The following is a 20018-nucleotide window of genomic DNA, read 5'->3' on the forward strand; positions in this document are numbered from 1 at the left end:
AACAGTTACGACTTATCCCGAGGATCGTTCTCGTGCACGATTTCGACAGATACGTGGAGCTACTGTGGAACAGACTACCCGATCATCTGAGAGCGGATCCCGAGGTGCAACATTGTCGCGTGTGTGTGGAGCATTATAATCGTCCGTGGCAACGATCGCACATAGACGGTCCTGTGTCTCTTATCAAGAATTGTAACGAATGCTTAGCGGCGCGGGATTACTCGATACGACGATAAATACGCTTCCCTTCGAACTACATATTCTCGGGTATCAATTTTGCGGGCCAGGCACCCATCTCGCGAAGCAATTGGTGCGCGGTGATCGAGGCGTAAACCCGTTGAACGCGGCGTGCTGCGAGCACGACATCGCCTACTCGCGAAATAAGGAACTCGCCGATCGAGCTCTCGCCGAGAAAGCGCGCGAACGTATAACAGCTGGAGATTCCACCTTCGGCGAGACAGCCGCCGCGACCGCCATATGGGCTGCTATGAAAGTAAAAACAAAGCTAGGCATGGGTTTGAGAAAGAAGAAGAGGAAGATGACAACGACGAAGAGGAGGATATTTTTGGCGAAACGCGGAGGCTTATTGCCCATTTTTCCGATACTAAGCGCGCTCGTTCTTTGATTCTCTGATCGGTGGCGCTGCGGGTGTCGCGAAGGCGGTGAACGCCGGTAAGGCCACTCGGCGTCAACTGAAGGAATTGCAACGGCACAATCGGGCGATGGAGGATCACAGATTGCATCTAGCGCCTTACAAACGTGGCAACGGTGTGACGAGAAGAACGAAAAAAAAAAATCGTGGAAGGAAACGTTAGGATCGCTCAAGTTACGCTCTCCGGCATTACTACGAACGAACAACTGAATCACGATCGTTTTAATAAAACTTATTTAAGTTTATTACATAAAACCGCTCGGCGCATCGTCTGCGAGTACCCTTCTTCAGAGGAATGTTTATGCGTGACGCGTTGAAGGCGTTATCGTTGAAGGCGCGACACAACGAGAGTGGCATTGTGAATCGACGACTCGACGAGTTCGGGTACTCACTGGGTCGCCTACGCGAAGAGGGGAAACGACGCGATTTACTTCAATGGTTTCGGCAATCTTCGACCGCCGAAGGAACTCGAGAGATATCTCGGCGATGACATAAATATAATGTACAATCGCGGATCGTATCAGACGTACGATCAGAGCATCTGCGGTCAGTTGTGCCTGCAATTTCTCTCGAAGATCGGTCGCGATGTCGCTAAGCCTTTCGTTCACCGGTAAGAGTAGCGTCCTCAGCGGCGTGCTATTTTCCCGCCTTAGATCTGAGTGACGATTACGAGTTAGGTTTCACGAATTTCGAGACGTACAACACTATACCGAACGTTGATTCCACGAATAATAAGTTCTATTACGACGATGAGTTTTATTAAAACGATCGTGATTCCCGAAGATTCGTACGAATTGAGCGCGATAGACAGATATCTGAACGCCGCTATCTCTAAAAAGCGAAGAATTGACGAAAGCAAGAGGACGAGCGGCGATGACGAGAGCGACGATATCGTCTTCGACGAGAGCGACGAGGGCGAGAGGGGCGCGCGGCCTTTGATCATTCGTGCTAACGAGAACACCATGAGAAGCGAGATCAGATGCGAGCATCGAATCGATTTCGCGAAATCGAACAACATCGGTTCGCTCCTGGGATTCTCGTCGTCGCGCGTGCTACGACCGAACAAATGGCACACGTTCGACGGGCCCGTGAATATCATGGGCGTGAATATCATTCGGGTGAAGTGCAATATCCGCGGATGCGTACAGCAACGACGAACCGATTCACACGATACTCGAACATTCCTCCAGGATATAAACTGTCGAACGCCCCGACATCGATCATTTACTTTCCGATTATCGCGCGAAACGTCACCGATATCACACTTTGAGTCGTGGATCAGGACGGGCGACCGATCAACTTTCGCGGAAAGGAGATAACGGCGCGACTTCACGTGCGACGATGAAGGCAGTAGAGAGAGATGCGCGAGAGCGAAAGATACTCGTTCTGAACGAGTGATACGCAAGAGAAGGAGCAAATGCTACATCCGCGATCCTACCGCGAAACGATGCGACGAGGAAGATGCGCGAGGGAAGAACGAACGAGTTGAACGCCGCGAACATCGCGTTCTTAAAATCTTTAAGTTTCGTCGTGAAGAATCGACATGGCGAGCGACATTTTAAGTATCGGAGGTGCCCCGATCTTTGACGATCGTATCGTGAGAATAGAAACCCACACTTACAATCCGTACGCTAATACCACGTTCGGATACAGCGACGAGATACGAATACTTATACAACAGCAGGATCTGTACACGTTATCGTGCGAAAGTTTTCTAGGAAAACGTACCGTCGGAAGACGTTTCTAAATTCGACGGTTGCAAGCTGACTAATGTAAAACTCTATTTGAATTCCGAGTTCTATCCGTACGAGGATATGAATCTAGATTTCGAACGTAACAAGTTCGCAGTGCTGTACGATATGTATTTGAAATTTCGAAAGACGTATTACGGGTGCGAGACTTGCAAACCGTTCATGACTGTCACTAGATTTCTACAATATGATCTACTCGTGGTCATCGATTACTCCCGCCAGAACGAATCGATCAAGAGCGCCACCGTCGACGTTCGCGTAGAATTCGAATGCAAAGAGAACGTTCCGGCTAACACAACGACTTATTGTCTCATCATTCACGATAGAATTATAGAGTATAACCCGCTAAAAACAAACGTTTTTACGTAAACTCACGTAAAAAAAACAAGAAACTGCGATTTTCCCTAAGCGATATTGATTACGAGCGTATAAGGAAAAAGAGCGGAGCGCGAAAAAAACAGAAAACCGCGGTTTTCCCTAGGCGATAATGATAACGAACGTATAAAGGAGAGCGGAGCACGAAGATATTGAATTTCCCCGTCTCGCGACAATGTCGAACGTACCGATTTTCATCGATCTGCAAGGTTTTATCGTTCGGGAGAAATTTATGGTTAAAGAAGTGACGATATTGAGAATGGAAAAGAGTTGACTCATCGAATGTTTCGAGAAGCGATATCCTGGAATCTTCTTATAAAAGCGGAAAAATCTAAAGTGTGTTGAATAACCTCCAATCATCACGGTCTGCAATGGAGCGACGGTGACGTCGCCTACAGACTCTCGAAGCCCGTGATTCGAAGCGGCGTGTGCGACCGATCGCGAGACGGGCCTAGACGAGCATACGTCAAAGGCTTGGAGAAGAAGAAGTGATTGGAGGAGATTCTCGGCTGCGATGTTATCGCGGATCACGACGTGATCGTCGAGACTATCGATGCGGATTTCGAGGATATAGAGCGCCTAAACACCCTGAACGACATTCGTGCATTCCACTGCGGGCGTCACATCACTAAGAATTGCGCCATGGAGAACGTGTGCAAACTGTACGACTGGTGGTCGAAACGACAGGAATGTATCACCGAACTATAATGTCGCATTAACGATTTATATCATATATCAGATTATTTTTTATTAGGTATACAAAATAATTCTGATTTTCTGAGTTCTTTAGATTTCATACAACGGAAATAACAATTTAAATTTTATATATCTTCCCGCCCTTTTGCGGTTTTAAAGCGTTGACATTTGGCCTTCTAAAATGCCATACAGTTTGGCGTTTGATGCACATAACCTCAAAAATCAATAGTGTTCACGATGGCAATAACAAAAGAGCATATTCGATTTTCCATCCACTTCGCGTTTCATCTGAAGAAAAATGCTGCTGAAGCCATTGCAATGATTTGTGCTGCATATAGAGAGAACGCTGTAAGTCATACTACAAGTAAAAGATAGTATAAAAAATTTCGCCAAGGAAATTTCAGTCTTGAAGATGAACTGCGTGCTGGACGCCCTCAAAAGATTGAAACGGACGAATTGCAAGCACTGCTGGATATAAACTTTGCGCAAACTGAAAAGGAGCTTGCAGAACAGCTTGGCGTTACGCAGCAAACCATTTCCGTACATTTACATACGATGGAAAGGTTCAGAAGGAAGACAGATGGGTTCCGCATGAATTGTCCGAAGACAACAAAAATCGTCGGCGTGACACTGCACTCACTTTGCTTTCAAAATTCCGGAAAAAAGATTTTCTGCACAAAATCATTACAGGCGATGAAATGTGAGTAATAATATAAGGCGGTTTCTAACTCAGAAGCGTTGAGGGGGGTGCAGGTATGTAGGGGGGAACGGCGCGCAACCGAGGAGCTCCATGGAGGAGAGAGGGGGGACGGCGCGTGTTGGGCCACCGAGTGCCATTGAACGTAAACAGCGTGCGATTGAATCGACGATTGATGCCTTCAACACTGTGATAAATAATTATGAAAAGATAAATAAAACGAAGATGATATAAAAAAATTGGACAGGGCGCGTGGACATGACGTCAGAGGGGGCCGCCGCCGCCCGCCACCGCCGCCCGCCGCCGCCGAGCCTGCCGCCACCGCCGCCTGATGCCATGTTCTTTCTCTATACTTACCATTTATGGGTCTCTCTTCCTTCCTCCAGATTCTTTTCGTATCCGTAATGATTTTTGACTTTTTGAATTACATGTGTTTATATGTGTTGTAAAAAAAAGATTTTTTTTACAGAAGAATATAAAAATATGTTTTAGCAATTTGTGTTTTGGATGGCGGGGAAAAAGAAATAAAAAAAACATAATTCGTATATCTTATTTATTTTATTCATGGTTATCTGACCACCAATTAAATAATTTGAATACATTTTGTAATGCGCAATTAATATAGTGATATCCGCATCGCATAGTATTATCAGCGTCCAGATTATTTAGAGAATCTTCGTAATCAGCATCCAGAGTTTCGATGTACACGCGCTCATCGTCCAGAAGCAAATTTCACAACCATTGTCGTTTTTCATGTCCCTTGACATATATAACAGCATCGTTATTGTCATCATCTTTCGTTTCGTGCACAGCCTTTGTAATCAAACTCTTAGCTTTGCTGTATGAAATCGTTCCGTCGTCCCATCGCAGTCTATGGTGATGACGTATCACCCAGCATGCGCGAGACTTGTCGGCACTTGCGAGGAAATGCCATGGTACAGGACTTGCGAAAATGTAGTGAGAAAGAACGGTTCGTTTTCTGAGAGCGGCAAACTCCTTTACAACAAACTGTCCTCCAACGAGAAAACCTTGCAAGTCTCCGAACGTTGGCACGACCATGATGAGCAATTTTTGGAGACTGCGGTCGATTTCGATGTATTGTAGATTTTATTGTCTCTCTCTCTCTCTCTCTCTCTCTCTCTCTCTCTCTCTCTCTCTCTCATGTGTCAGCGATGCTCTTAGGTGATCTTGCGTACAACATTAGTCAATGGATTGTAGTGAACCACGTAATCGTGTATAATGAGACAGTACGCGGTGGTATTCATCGGTACGTTCTCCTTAGTCTCAAATTCCAATCTCACGTCCACGATTGCGCTCTTGACCGATTCGTTTTGTCGAGAACAATCGATGATTACGAATGGTTATGTAGAAAAGACGTGACGGTGAGATTCGGCTCAAGATATTCGTATCCGTAGTAATCCTTGCAGAAACGCGCGTACGTTTCATACAACACGGACCATCTGTTTTTGTCGAAATCAAGATTCATATCGTCGTACGGATAACATTCCGAGTTTAGATAGAGTTTCACGTTGATTAAGTTGCAGTCGTCGAATCGGCTCGTGTCCTCAGCCAGGACATTTTTGCGACCTGCTTGCAGAGCGAAGATGACGTATCGCGGCTTCTCGAGCTGAGTAGCGGTCTTGATGGCCCACGAATATTTGGTTGTACGCTGTAACAGCGGAAACTCGTATAGATCCCACGAGCGAAAAGCCATGCTCAAGTATCGTCCGCTCTCCAAAGTGCGCAGCATCGATAGTTTTTTTATCTCGCTCAATAACACATGCGGCATTCGCCATTGTATCTTGAATAAGTCGACCACGGGATCCAACGCCGAATTTCCCATCAGGCAATTGTTGTCGTTACAATCGTATCAAGATTAACTCGTGATGAGCGTTGATTATCACGCGTCTGTAATCCTCGCAAAATCCCAACAGTGCGTAGAGAGGTACGCAAAAGTTAAAGTATCCATCCGCGCTAGTATGCGCATCCCAGCCGGTATTCCTCAGAATCACGCTTCTGTCGGATGATGTCGTTACGTAATGTTTGAGCGTGCTAGTTACGCCCACGTTTTTGTTACGATCAATCTCCACACATCAAGCTCATATCGAACCTCATCGAACAAGAACGCGACAAAATTATTTCCCAATACCACATCAGATCCCTCGACAACTCTGTTCTTCGTTAGTTTTCTCTCGATATATAGAAAGCTTTCGTACAGCAATGTGTACAGATCCTGTTGCTGTATAAGTATTCTTATCTCATCGCTGTACCCGAACGTCGTATTGACGAACGGGTTGTACGCATGAGTCTCAATCTTAATAATGCGATCGTCAAAGATTGGCTCGTTTTCGATGTTTAGGATATCAATCATTTCACAAGTTGCGCACCGCGAATCCTAAAGCTTGTAAAAATTTAACGTTCGACGCGTTAAGTTTCTTCCTCTTCTTGACGCAGCCGGATGAGCGAATATTATCGATCGATGTTTTCTTTGTAAAAGATGCGTTATCTCTCTGCGTATGCTTCGCTTTGTTCAACACGAGCATCTCAAATGTCACGCTCGCGCCGCTATCGCTGTCGCCGTCGTACGTGCAATCTGACGGTGATCTCTTCTCCTCTGAAATCGAGCAATCGTCCGTTCTGATCAACAATGCGTATCGTTAGCTCCGTAATGCTCCGTACGATGACTGGCAGGTAAATGATCTGCATCGGCCTTTCCGATATCTTATATCCTGGCACGCTCGGCGAAAATTCGTGTATCGTGTGCACACTTTTGTCGTTGCTGTATGCGCTCGCGGTCACGTTGTACTCTACACGGATAATGTTTACGTTCATTATGTTGATCGACACGTCCGATTCATGCTATCTTCGCGATTGCAGTATACGTCTCGAGAAACCCAGCAGCGATCCAATGTTATGAGATTTGTTAAAGTTTATTCTGTAGGCGCATTTAATCTCACACCTCATCGTGTTGTAATTTGCGCGGAGCACTATTGGATATTCTCCAATCTCGTCATCGCTGCGCGCGGTGTCACCAGCGTTACCCTCGGGCGCGTCGCGTCGCGGACGTTTCCGTAAAATCTCACGTTTCAAAAATTCATTTATGGCATGCAGTTCATACGACCCCTCGGGAATCGTAATTTCTGCATCGTCTTTGCCAAAATAAAATGTATTGTTCGAAGCGTTTACATTCGGTATCGTGTAATAAGTCTCCAAAATTGTTAGACCAAGCTCGTAGACATCGTCACTCAAATCTATGGCTGGAGAGTAATTTGTCGCGAGAACGCTGTTCTTCCCGCTCAGCGTAAGCGTCAGTGAAATCTTGAAAAAAGCGTTCGACGAATACTGAGACGCCGCGACATTTTGTTGGACTTTATAAATTCACGCGCGTCGGCCGTTTTGGAGAAGAAACCACAAGCACAGCTGTCCGCAGACGTTCTGATCGTACGATCTGATAGGATGTTCGATTGTACTGTATCGTAGCATCGTCTCCAAAATATTGTATCACTTCATTGGGCGGTCGAAGATTACCGAAATTGTCAAAGTATACAACGCGATTGTTTCTCTTTGCGTACGCTACCCAATGAGTACCGGGACCCGTCGTATCGTCCAGATTTACGATATCGTTTTCGTTTTGACGCGCGCCGCTAATCGGTAACGCGTTACGCATGAAAATAGCTCTGAAGTACGGTACACGCATACGTCTCGTCAGCTGATGCAATTGTACGTTGGTAGTTGCGCCCGTAGGTCTTTTATCGTCTTTTTGACATTTTTTTTTCTTTTTTCGCTGTTACTTCTCGTCCGCGTTTGTACGGAGCGAGATACAGTCCTCGTCCGTAATTGTACGGGGCGAGATACAGTCCCTGGCCGCGCGTTTCCATCGCGCGATTGTGACGTTGCAATTCCTCGAGCTGACGTCGCGCGATTTTCCTGTCGTTTACCGCTTTCGCCACGCTGGCCGCTCCGCCGATCAAAGATCCGAGCGCGCCCAACATTGGCAGAATCGGTAACACGCCGTTTTGCCATCGGAAATATTCGTTTCTTTTTTTGGCAGACTTTTTCCTCGTCTTCGTCTTCATACCCATGCCGATCTTGATCTTGGCTTTCATCGCTGCCCAAACGGCTGCAGCTGCAGCTTTCTCGCTCAGAGCCGAATCTCTCGCGATGACGCGTCCTAAGGCTTTATCGGCGAGTACCTTGTCCGCCGCGTGTCTGTCGGTGAGATCGTTGTTCTGAGAATACGCAATGTCGTGTTCACGGCACGCTGCGTCCAGTGGATTTATGTCCATTTCACCTCTGGCTAATCGCTTTTTCATCCGAGTACCCGGGCCGCAAAACTGATAGCCGGGGATATGTAATTCGAAAGGAAGCGCGTTTATCGCTCGATTAAGCAGACCTCCAATGTAGCCTTCGTTTGACGCTGCTACTAGCATAGGTCACAATCCTTTATCTTCAGTGCAGGACCTATATATGATCCCACGATTGATTATAATGCTCGACGCAACGACGATAGGTTTGAACCTCCAAATCCGCTTTTATATGTTCCGGAAGCTTGTCCCACACGTGGTCGATATAGTCGCCGCACACGCGTAACAGTACGACCTTCGATATTGCAACTTCTTAGCGCTCAAATCCCGAATATCGGAAGGATGCGACAGCGCAAGATACATTTTTGCTACTGAATGGTTCGTGATTTCGCGCGCCTATAAATAGGCATTCGATCGAAGCCTAGATAACGCAGTGCGAACATGAAATTTGTACGGCAGCCACTGACGATACACATCGCGAATTGTGACGAGAGAGCGCGAATGATGGGAGACATCGCGACGGAGCGCAAGCACGGTGAAATGTTACCAAGTACTATACGCGCCATCATTTGCGGGCAATCGAATTGTGGTAAAACCAACGTTCTCATAAGCTTGCTCGAGAATCCGCACGGTGTACGTATACTCGAAATCGCTGCAACAACCGAAATATCGATATCTCGAAACTTTATTGACATCGATAGAAGAAATCGGCTATTTTACGTTCTCCAACAACAGTGACGTCATTCCACCGAGCGAGGCACGTCCCAATTCGAGCTTCGTCTTCGACGACGTTGCGTGCAATAAGCAAGATGCTGTGAGAGAATACTTTTCGATGGGCCGCCACTCGAACATCGATTGCTTCTATCTCTGTCAGACATACGCGAGGATATCTAAATCTGATACGCGACAATGCGAACCAATGCTGATTCTATTCAAACAGGATGGTACCAACTTGAAACATGTTTACAACGATCATGAACATGTGAATACCGACATGTCATACGATGAATTCTATGCGTTATGCCATGATTGTTGGCAGCGCGAGTATGGATTTCTAGTGATAGATAAGGACAGTCCGCTTATCAATGGGCGATACAGAAAGGAATTTAACACGTTCGCGATACCGTAACGTGGTTAATTGATGTCGATACGTCAAGCAGCATAGATAACACCAAAGATCGCGAGAAAATAGTGAAACAGATTGTGAAAACGAGCGATTCGATTCGCAAAAAATATCGCGCTTTAAAAATTGGTAAAATAGCTGAAGATACAGCTGTTGTACCCCGGATGGGCTACAACGATATAATATTAGAGATAGTCGGGTTCGTTAAGTCTAAGGAGTTGGGATTCCGAGCAGGATCAAAAGAATGGAAGGAAATCTTCTTGAAATCACTAACACATTTTCTTTATGTTACTTGGTTTATTTAATAATTGCACAATTTCTTGGATTTAGTATTGCTTATTTTATTTCTTTCACACACGGTTAAACGTCGGCGGGCGCGTATCACGTTACTCTGGCGGCCGTCGACCGAATATGTCACCTGAGACGCTGATAGTACCGCTCGCGTGAACTTTGCTGTGCTCGTGTAATCTTGCGCGATAATTATAATAACGATTCCGAACGACACGTTATTCTTTACTTTTGACTTTTGACTCTTGACTCTGCTGATTCCGCCTTGTGTAACCGGTTATATAGTCTGATCGATGCCCGATCAGCATTCTGATCGATTGCGCCGATCGGTTGCGTGATATTGATTAATCAATATTACGCTCGATTTGATCATCAAATTTAGGCATTTGCTGATCAGCTTTTTCGCAATGTTCTCGCAATGCATTTCTGTCTTTCGAAAGACTGGTCGCAATTTCGGTGGTCACACATTTGTGTCATCTTTCGAAAGACTTTTCGAGATTCATGCGACCTAATTTTGTTGCCATGCGGACTACTTTTGTTATTGGTTATTATTTTATTATTGGTTGTAGACCTGGCTACAACACAGCGTTGGAGAAACGCTTCAAGCCTATCGTCGAATCTCTAAAACAGATTGTTGAAAAAACCGAGGAATTTCAATCGATTGAAAAAGAAGCAAAGGATCTCGGTATTAAGAAAAAACAGAAACGTGTAGACAGCGATGACGACAATGATAACGATATTACTACTACGATATTACTACTGACAAAGATTCATATTGGACGGATGTTGGATGGTTGAAATTAACGCCGCAGTCTAAAAAAATGACGTACAACGAAAGAATTGAAAGCCGCGTCAGATTCACTCGTATTCGAGTCTACACCGATACAACCATCGAAAGACCCACCGAAAGAATCACCGCTGTTTCTGCAAAAGGAAGATGTTTTCGAAACAAAAGACGTCAGTGAACCGTCATTCGAAACCATCAAACGGACTCTGCAAATGCAACCAGGTCGAGAGGCGATCGATTGCGATCGATTTGATCGATTACGTGCATTGGGACGATCCCAATGAACTGGTGGATCGACTCCGACGCTTCGCACCGAGCTAATAACAACGCTCACGACAACGAGATGCTGTCGATCATCGAGGAACTTCGCGAAGCCGGCATTATTATAAATTAATCGCGTATCGACGAAACGAGCCAGTCGATTAACGTCAGTGAGGAAAAAAACAATTTTAAATTGTATATCTTATTTACTACTAAACATTGTCGAAACATGCGATCCGATGGACGTGAAAAAAATGTTAGCTCCGAGAGGCGACGACTCGTTGAGGAATTGCACGCTCCGGCAAGGAGAAATTTTCCGCGAAGACGTGTCATAATTCGGGGATATGACGATCTGTGGCAGACAGGAGGAGGCTGACATCGTCGAGATGCGTCCGTACTCGAGTATCAACAGAGGTCATCACTACATACTCACCGTCATCGTGCGTTGAGCAAGTACGCCTAGGCCATACCGCTCAAGAGCAAGATCGGAAGCGAGACGGTTAACGCTATCGCTAAGATAATTCGAGAGAGCGGAAGATGCCCGAGAAACTTGCAAACGGATATGGGAAAGGAATTTTACAATGCCGATGTGCAAAAACTCTTGAAAAAACACAACGTTAATCATTATTTCACGTATACGGTGTTGAAGGCATCGATCATCGAGCGATTTAATCGCACGCTTAAGAACGACATGTGGAAGATGTTTACGCTCAACGGCACTTACAAGTGGGTCGACGCGCTATCGCGTCTCGTGTCAGATTACAACGCGCAAGCATCGCACTATCGGCATGCGACCCGTTGACGTAACTCCCGCGATCCCCAAAAGACTCTTAGATACGGTATACAGCGCGATAAAGATCGCAGGTCCAGCAAAATTCAAAATAGGCGAATCAGTACGCGTGAACAAGTACAAGACAATTTTCGAAAAAAGTTACACGCCAAATTGGACCACCGAGGTGTTTAAGATCGTTAAAGTGCAATGTACTAATCCCGTAACTTATCTGCTCGAGGACTATCGCGGAAAATCGGTCGCGGGCGCGTTCTACGAGCACGAATTGCATCGCGCGACTCATCCGGATGTGTATCTCGTGGAGAAAGTACTACGCAGGAAGGGAGACAAGGTTTATGTCAAGTGGCTGGGATTCGATAGATCGCATAACTCATGGATAAACAAAAGCAATGTGATTTAATTCATTTTTCTTATTTTTATAATGTATTAAAAAAATAAATATACACTGTATACATGTATACAAACAAAGAGTTTTTATTATTTTTTTCTTCCATTATATTTTTTAAACTATACATGTATGCAACTTACGAGACACATATAAAACTACATGTATTATAAACAATATATGTATTAAGCCGAGTATATATTAAATAAATCGAAGAGAGAATTAAAGCTAATTCCTCAGCAAGCAGGATCTTGATTGCTATTATAAATTATATATAAAATAAATTTGAACAACTAAATTTTATTGTAAAAACTACATATAAAAACTACAAAAAATACATACATCTATACTACATATAAAACAGTATCGTATAAAACAGTATCGTATAAAACTACAAGAATACATACGTTCATACATACATAGATATGATACATAGGTACGTATATACATACGTGCATATATGCATACATATAAACTATATAAAAAATATAAAAATATATGTACATTGTATAAACATGTATATATATATATATATATATATATATATATATATATATATATTACAATGGAATCCGCCAATGTCCCCACGGTAACGTCTCCGTCGAATCCGGTACGATGTATCGTTTGTCGTCGTACGGACTCAGAGCGATTTTCGACTCGGACACCGTATATACTTGGTGTAGCTTGGATCTTATACACGACTGACGACGAGTCATTTCGATCTCTTCATTCAAGCACCGCGTATAATCGTCGAACGTTATTGTTCGCGTTACGACGTTATTCTTTACACCTTTCGCCTTTTTAATATCTTTTCTGCCGTCCACCGCGTACATCTTCGCTCTGAGTCCGACGAATTCCGTCATTATCGCACTGTTATTCTCATCCTTCATTAGACCGGGTACTTTTTTATTCGCGAGAGGCATCTCGTACGCATTGTCTGTCGGATAATCACTCGTATCGAATCTAGCGATATCGCGTTTCATTGCCTCGTACACATCGTCACATTCGATGCGATATATGAGACTGTCCATGTCGGTGTACATGATCTTACATTTCTCGCGATACAGCGGTGACATGTATTCGTGGTGAAATTCGTACAAGCAGATTTTCGATATGTCGAGTATACACATACTCACGTAAATCGGCTTGTTGAATTTTACCTCGAGTTTACGCAATTCGACGGCGATTAAGTTTTCCGCAAAACAGCTGCGGCTGTGGAAATTTGGTTTCGCGATCATTGCCTCCGCACCATACTGTCCATCCCATTTGGTCAAAAGTTTAACGTCGACGTGATTGCGCACATTTTCCATTGTTTTATACCACCGAATATGCGTTGTTCATTAATTTGTACAAATTTTTCTCAAAATCATTTTTCGCGTACGTTCTAAAGTGTGTATTGAGTTCGATGTAATCGCGGAGCCAGTCGGATTGAGCAAATTCTAGTACGCGATATATCTTTGCGATACGACCATGGCGCGTACATTGCTGCAGGTTGCGATAATGGATGACATACTTCTTGTCGTATAACGTCGCGAGAAGTTTATCCTGCCACGTGCCGGATGGTTTATCGCACGTCGGACAGAAAGGTAGGTCAGTGTGTCAATCGTGCAAATGATGCGGATACTCGAGATCGACCTCGAGAATATAACCCGTAGACGAATCCGGAGCGATTGCGCTCGCGTCAAAGTTCTCAACGTCTTCCATCCATCGAAATTCGGCATAGGGCAGCGATTGACACATCGCCCATCCGTACAGATTGTTCACGTCGTAGTACATCAAATACGACGATGGTTTCGATGGTTTCGTCGTACGAACGCATGTACTTGTTATTGGCCTGCGCGTATCTGCCGGAACATTGACTGAGACTGCCGCGTATACCGGCAGTCGATAAACATAACCATATCGATGTCGATGAGCAACTCAAATTTTACGAGCGTATGTTTCAACATGGCGTCCCACGTGAAACCTGGCAATGTGTAGTAATGCGCGGGATCGAGTCCAACTCGCGACGCAACTTTCGCGGAAATTTTCGAAAATGTCAGCCAATAACAAGACATCGGTCTTGAGATATAGATCGCTGTATTCGCCGGGCGTTCGGATGGAGAACCGCTGCAAGACGTTCGCAGCGTGCGCGTAATCGTTCTCCGACACCGTGTCACCGGTCAATGAACTATAGAATGATTCACGCGATGGTAGGCGCGTGTCCTGCAGCTTGTCCGCGCGATCCACGTATTCGTACGGAAATACATCTTTGCGCGTCAACAAGTCAAAATTTTCGTTTGATACCGTGGAAAATTCGGAACGTAAAATTTTTAATTTTTCTTTCGTTAGAAAAGATGCTAATTTATCAAGACTCGTATTTAAAAACTTGTACGAATCTATGAATCGCAAGCGTACGCAATTTCGTGAATCTGATCTCTCAGTGGTATTTTTAACGTGTTTTGTAAACGAAATATATTTTTCTTTTGTTATCGGCAGCACGTCGATCCTGCCTTCGAACGCCGTAGCTATTTCCGTGATGATAAAGTGCGCGTCATAACCGGAGACGTTGTGAAATACTATGGGAATGCAATATGAATCTTTATAATTTAGATTAAAATTTGAGTGCGCAAGACCACGGTAACGACCGGTAAGATGGCAATGAGCGCGTACTCGCGTGTCGTCCGATGCAAATGATTTCTCGCAAATGTGACAACGCGTCGCGCTACGATATGCCTCCCACTGCTCTCTCGACACATTTCCATGGGGACATTCGCGGATAACAGCATTTTTACTTGATGCGCCAAATCTTCGAGTTGCCGAACGAACCACGCAACGCAGTCTTCGCCGCGACGAAATCGATATATCGATAATGCGTCGAGCATCGCACGAGCATCGCATGTAGTATCCGATGCTAAATACCTCGTGCTGCTGGTAGGGGTACGATGCGTCTCCCCTCTCTGCCGGTTCCTTTCGCCGTAGTACGCACTCCAAGTCCGCATAAACAATGAATGGAAGTCGTTCCTTATTCGTGTGGTTCTTGAATTCGAGCCACTTGTCGTCCTCGCTCGGCAGTCGGATGGCGCAATTGTTTATTTTTTCGCAGTCCGTTGTATGTGACTGCAATTTTTCAGATGAAGTAATGTAGGCATCTGCAAACGGAAAATATGATTTTTTAATAAACAATTTTATAAGAGAATTTTATAAGAGAAATAACAAAATTTGTTAAAATACATACCGGTCGCAAAAGTATTTTTTGCATTTCTTCTTGTTTATTTGCGAGCTCACAAGACGGGACAGATCTTTGATGTACGCGAAGTGCCCCGCGTTGTCGTCGCGCGGATCCTGCACGTTCAATAGATTTGCGTGCTTCTCCATCTTCCTTGATGTCAGATGTATCGGGAGAATCTCTTTTCTTCCCTCGAAGTCGTAAACGTTGATTGAGATGTCATTGATTCGTTCAAGCTTCTTTATTTGATCTAACGTCATCGGAAACATAATGTCTTGTAAATTTAACACTGTCATATAATGCGGGTACGACAATTCCCGATTTGTATTCCTTTCAGCCGGATGCAGAGTCGCGACTACCGACCACGCGAAACACCCATTGTCCTTGGGTCGTACGTTGATCACCGCTCGCTTTAACATAATTTTCCGCGGTAATTCGATGTAACATCCCGCGTGCATTGGATTATATTTATTCACGTTTACAGTCAAATTTAGAATTCGTGACAACGCCCATCCACTCGCGTTCTTGAAATTCTTCGAGCGACGTCAACGTGGGTTCTATAACGTACTGCTCGTACCACTCGTCCAAATTTGACACTCGAAAGAGTTCACTATTTTTAGTGTTTATACTTTTGTTCGCGCGTTTATCGCCCGTCACAAATACGTTAAATGCAGTGTTGAAACCCGACAGAGCTGAACGAAACCTTAGCCCGAGGAGTGGTGACAGGAGTCGGTGAAACCCGGCAGAGCCAAGCGAAACCTCGGCTCCGAGAGGTAGCAGGGTCAGGTCGGTGTCAGGAGTCGGATCGCAGGATGGGATCTGGTCCTAATGTCTCGGCCGGCCGGGCTTATATACTCGGCCGGCGTTCCCCACTGTGCGTCGTCGGCGGTGGCGAGTCGGTATCGCGTGGGGCACTATGAGAGATAGCGTGAGCGAGACGGCGCGTGCGGTGTACAGGCAAGCGAGTGAAATAGCGCGAGCGGTGCAAGCAGGATAGGTAGCGCAGGATAAATAAGCCAGGTATCTCTCTCTCTCTCTCTCTCTCTCTCTCTCTCTCTCTCTATATATATATATATATATATATATATATATATATATATTTATCTTACAAGCAACGGCCCTGCCGTTACATGTATATTTGTAACGGTGCATATTTTTGAGTCATTCTTTTCCGAAACCAGAACTTAAAAGTATCAAAAGCGGACGATAACTGATTGCGGTCGAAAATTGAAGCATTTGAGTCACCGCATATCGCTGAGAACCGTCGTCTCCGAATCTTCCCGACCGGCGCACAGTATAACATTCCCTCAAAAATGAAAAATTTGTTTGAGTAATCTTTCAGTTTCTTTTTTTTATTTTAATATTATAATATTTCGACGTTATGGAATTGATAAGAAATGATTATATATATATATATATATATATATATATATATATATATATATATATATACAATATTGTCTCAAATAAGTTCTATCAGTTTAGAGAATTATAGGTTAGATGCACAAGATCGAATTTATTTCCAATATTTATTTTATCAAAGAAAGATATTTATTTAATTAATTATTTATTTATTACAAAAATTAGTTGTTTTATAGTATTATATTATCAAAATAGACTGAAATTTTTTCCCACGTAAGAAAGCAGTATTTATAACAATGTAGGCAAATTTGTTTTATTTTAAATAACTTTTTCTTTTTTTTATGAACTTTGAATAAGAATTAAAAAAAAATCGATTGATATTGATTTTTTGTTTTTTCTTTAATGAAAAATTATATCTTTTATGTTCTTTCATTTAATATATAGTTTTGCTTCTGACTGCTCTTTCACGAGACATTATCATCATTTTAAAGTCTCCAAATCCCAAAGTCCAGAAATCCCAGAATCCTTTTTTTAAAATTCCGTAAAAGTCCTAGAAAATATTGAATTATGTCATTCTCGAAATTTGGAGAAATGCACTTAAAAGACAAAAGTTGTCATCTATATATGAACATATTCTAGACGTCTTTAATTTACATGATTCTTCTGAAAATATTAAAAGAAGCATTTGGAAATTTGCAAGATTGCTTTGTCTTGAAATTCAAAGAAAGTGGAAAAAATGCAATAGAGCATATACAAAATTTTTAGGAAAACAAAAAACTTGGCTTAATAAAAACATCAAATTAGATTATGCAAACATTAAATATCTGCAAAATAATCAAGCTGGATCTAGTTGAAAACAACGTGGAAGACCGCAAATATGTTTCGAAGAAGCAACTTTAATAACAAAAAAGCGCAAGGTAACAGATTTAATTATAACAAGAACATGTGAGTTAATGTTCGTTGCTAAATTATCTCTTAAACGAAAGGAATCACGCGAAAATAAAAAAATATCTGTCACAATTGCGCGCTTTAGCATTGTATTTAGATTTAGATCTTACTTTTAGAAAATATAATATATTACATACTATGAATAATTTAAATCCTGATATGCTTCCCAGCTATTACGTTTTGAAAAAAATAGGAACTCAACGTTTGCCTATAATTCAAGATATTTCTGATATCCATGCAGAAGTAGATCTACAAGAAATACTTGATAAAATTGTAGAGATCATTAATCAGTCTTAAAAATAAGGTCTCTCAATTTTCATGTTTAACTTTAATTTGTAAGTAGGGATTTGATGGCAGTTCAAGTCATAGTACTTATAAACAAAAGTTTCTTCATTTAATACAGAATTCATATTTTTAATTGCATTTGTTCCTATCCGTTTAGTGGTTACTGTTTTCAGAAGTATTATGGGAAAATCCAACATCATTGTCTACATTGTATTGTCGATCAATTAAATTTATGTTTATAAAAGAATCACCTTTATTAATTAAAACTGAGTAAATAAAAATCGAACAATTGATTAAGAATTTGAAGCATAATATTATTCAATTGGGCAATGATTTTTTACAAATGTCATATGATATGTTGTTTATAATGATTGATGACAGCATTTGTAACGTCATTAGTGGAACTAATTCAACTCAAACATGCTATATTTGCGCGGCTACTCCCAAAGAAATAAATAAAACTGTAATAAATCGATTATCAAATGAATCAGTTTACAGATATGGTTTAACTACATTGCTGGATAAGATCTTTTGAATGTTTGTTGCACATTGCATATAGACTGCCTTTAAAAACTTAGCAAGCACGAGATCATGCAAAAAAAATTCTTGCCGTTACTAAAAGCAATATATAAGAAAAATTCAAAAAGGAGATGGGTTTAATTGTTGATAAACCAAAACCAGGATTCGGATCTTCTAATGACGGTAACATTTCTAGAAAATTTTTTGAGAAATCTGAATTAAGTAGTGCTATCACAGATCTTAATATTTCTTTAATTAAAAGGGTAGGACCATTATCCTTAGGACTATTTCTTGTGATAGACAAATTGATATCACTAAATTCATCAATTTGATAAAAGAAACGAAGAAAATTTATTTAGCAAATTATTCATGGTACTGTATGTCTATTTTATTGCATAAATTATTGGTGCATGGACCTGATATTATTTCATTTTTTATAATATCAATAGGCAAATTATCAGAAGAAGCATTGGAAGCTAGACACAAGGATAGGACGTTTTAGAGAATATCACTAGAAAATCTTCTTATGTTGACACAAATAAAGATCTGCTGAAAATGTTTCTTCTATCATCAGATCCTGAATTCTCTTCTTTACGAAAAAATAAATCTAACGAAAAGATTAAATTAAAAGATTAAATTGGATCATAATATATTAAAATATTTAATTATTGATAATAACGATCGCGAAAATATCTGATACCTTATAATCTGATATGTTAACAGATTTAGATATTGTTACGTCTATCCCGGATAAATCTTTATAAATTGTTGGGGGGGATAAAAAGACGCATCAAACGTTCCTAGTTTACACTCGAGTGGAAGCTCACGAGCCGAGCACACAATTATCGTCCAGGAATATAGGTCAACGTGCTATGACTCCGAAACGTGCGCCCGTCGGTCCGGATCAGAGAATTTAATCTCTTTAACTCAGAATAGTACTCGATGCAATTCTTAGAGATTGAGATAACGAAGGGGAGGTAATTTTCGAATAATAGGAAACATTTTAAATTATTTTACGTCTACATTTAATCAATAAGAGACAGTATTACAAATATCTTTTGATTGAATACATTTAGATTTAATTGATGGAAATGGAAAGTTATAAAATGTACATTAAGCAAAATACAATTGAATATTACGAAAGATTTATACATACATTATTCCGTTTTTGTGTAATTCCATTTATTATTACATTCAATTATATTTATATATATTTATGTATTCATTTATTTTTATGCATACATTATTCCACATTTTATAATTATATTTATCTTACGTTCAATTATATTTATATATTTATATATTCATGTACTGGTATCTGTGTGTGCGTGTGTTCCGGAGAGGGAAATTGGAATCTTTGTGATGAGGTAGCGGTCTGGAGGAGAGGGGGGGAAGGAATTCAGAGTTCACAGAACTCGTCCAGGAATTCCTTACTGAAAGAATTGGCGTATAGAAAATCTGAGTCGTGGCGTTCAGGAAAAAATGTACTGAAATCTGGGGGTGACCCAACCTCAGATGGTCGAATCGGAGAAAAATGGAGAAATACCGGATGAGTAAAGTTTCGTGTCGGAACAACTCGTGGTTTCA

General features: G+C 42.1%; 2 protein-coding genes and 1 pseudogene across 2 annotated transcripts in view; 1 reads left to right on the plus strand and 2 right to left on the minus strand.

The window, feature by feature from the left end:
- LOC148935313 (uncharacterized) overlaps nt 1-20018 on the plus strand; it is a 343230-nt gene that overhangs the window by 55803 nt on the left and 267409 nt on the right. The gene's annotated exons all lie outside the window — the stretch shown is intronic.
- Nucleotides 4198-8253, minus strand: LOC148935314 (uncharacterized; annotated as a pseudogene).
- On the minus strand, nt 11315-13345 carry LOC148935315 (uncharacterized). Its single transcript, XM_089081663.1, has one exon. The coding sequence runs from the start codon at nt 13237-13239 to the stop codon at nt 12670-12672; it is 570 nt and encodes a 189-aa protein (XP_088937789.1). The 5' UTR covers nt 13240-13345; the 3' UTR covers nt 11315-12669.

This window comes from Pogonomyrmex barbatus, unplaced genomic scaffold (genome assembly GCF_055798465.1).
Source record: "Pogonomyrmex barbatus isolate J1 unplaced genomic scaffold, ASM5579846v1 scaffold5, whole genome shotgun sequence".
NCBI classification, from domain to species: domain Eukaryota; kingdom Metazoa; phylum Arthropoda; class Insecta; order Hymenoptera; family Formicidae; genus Pogonomyrmex; species Pogonomyrmex barbatus.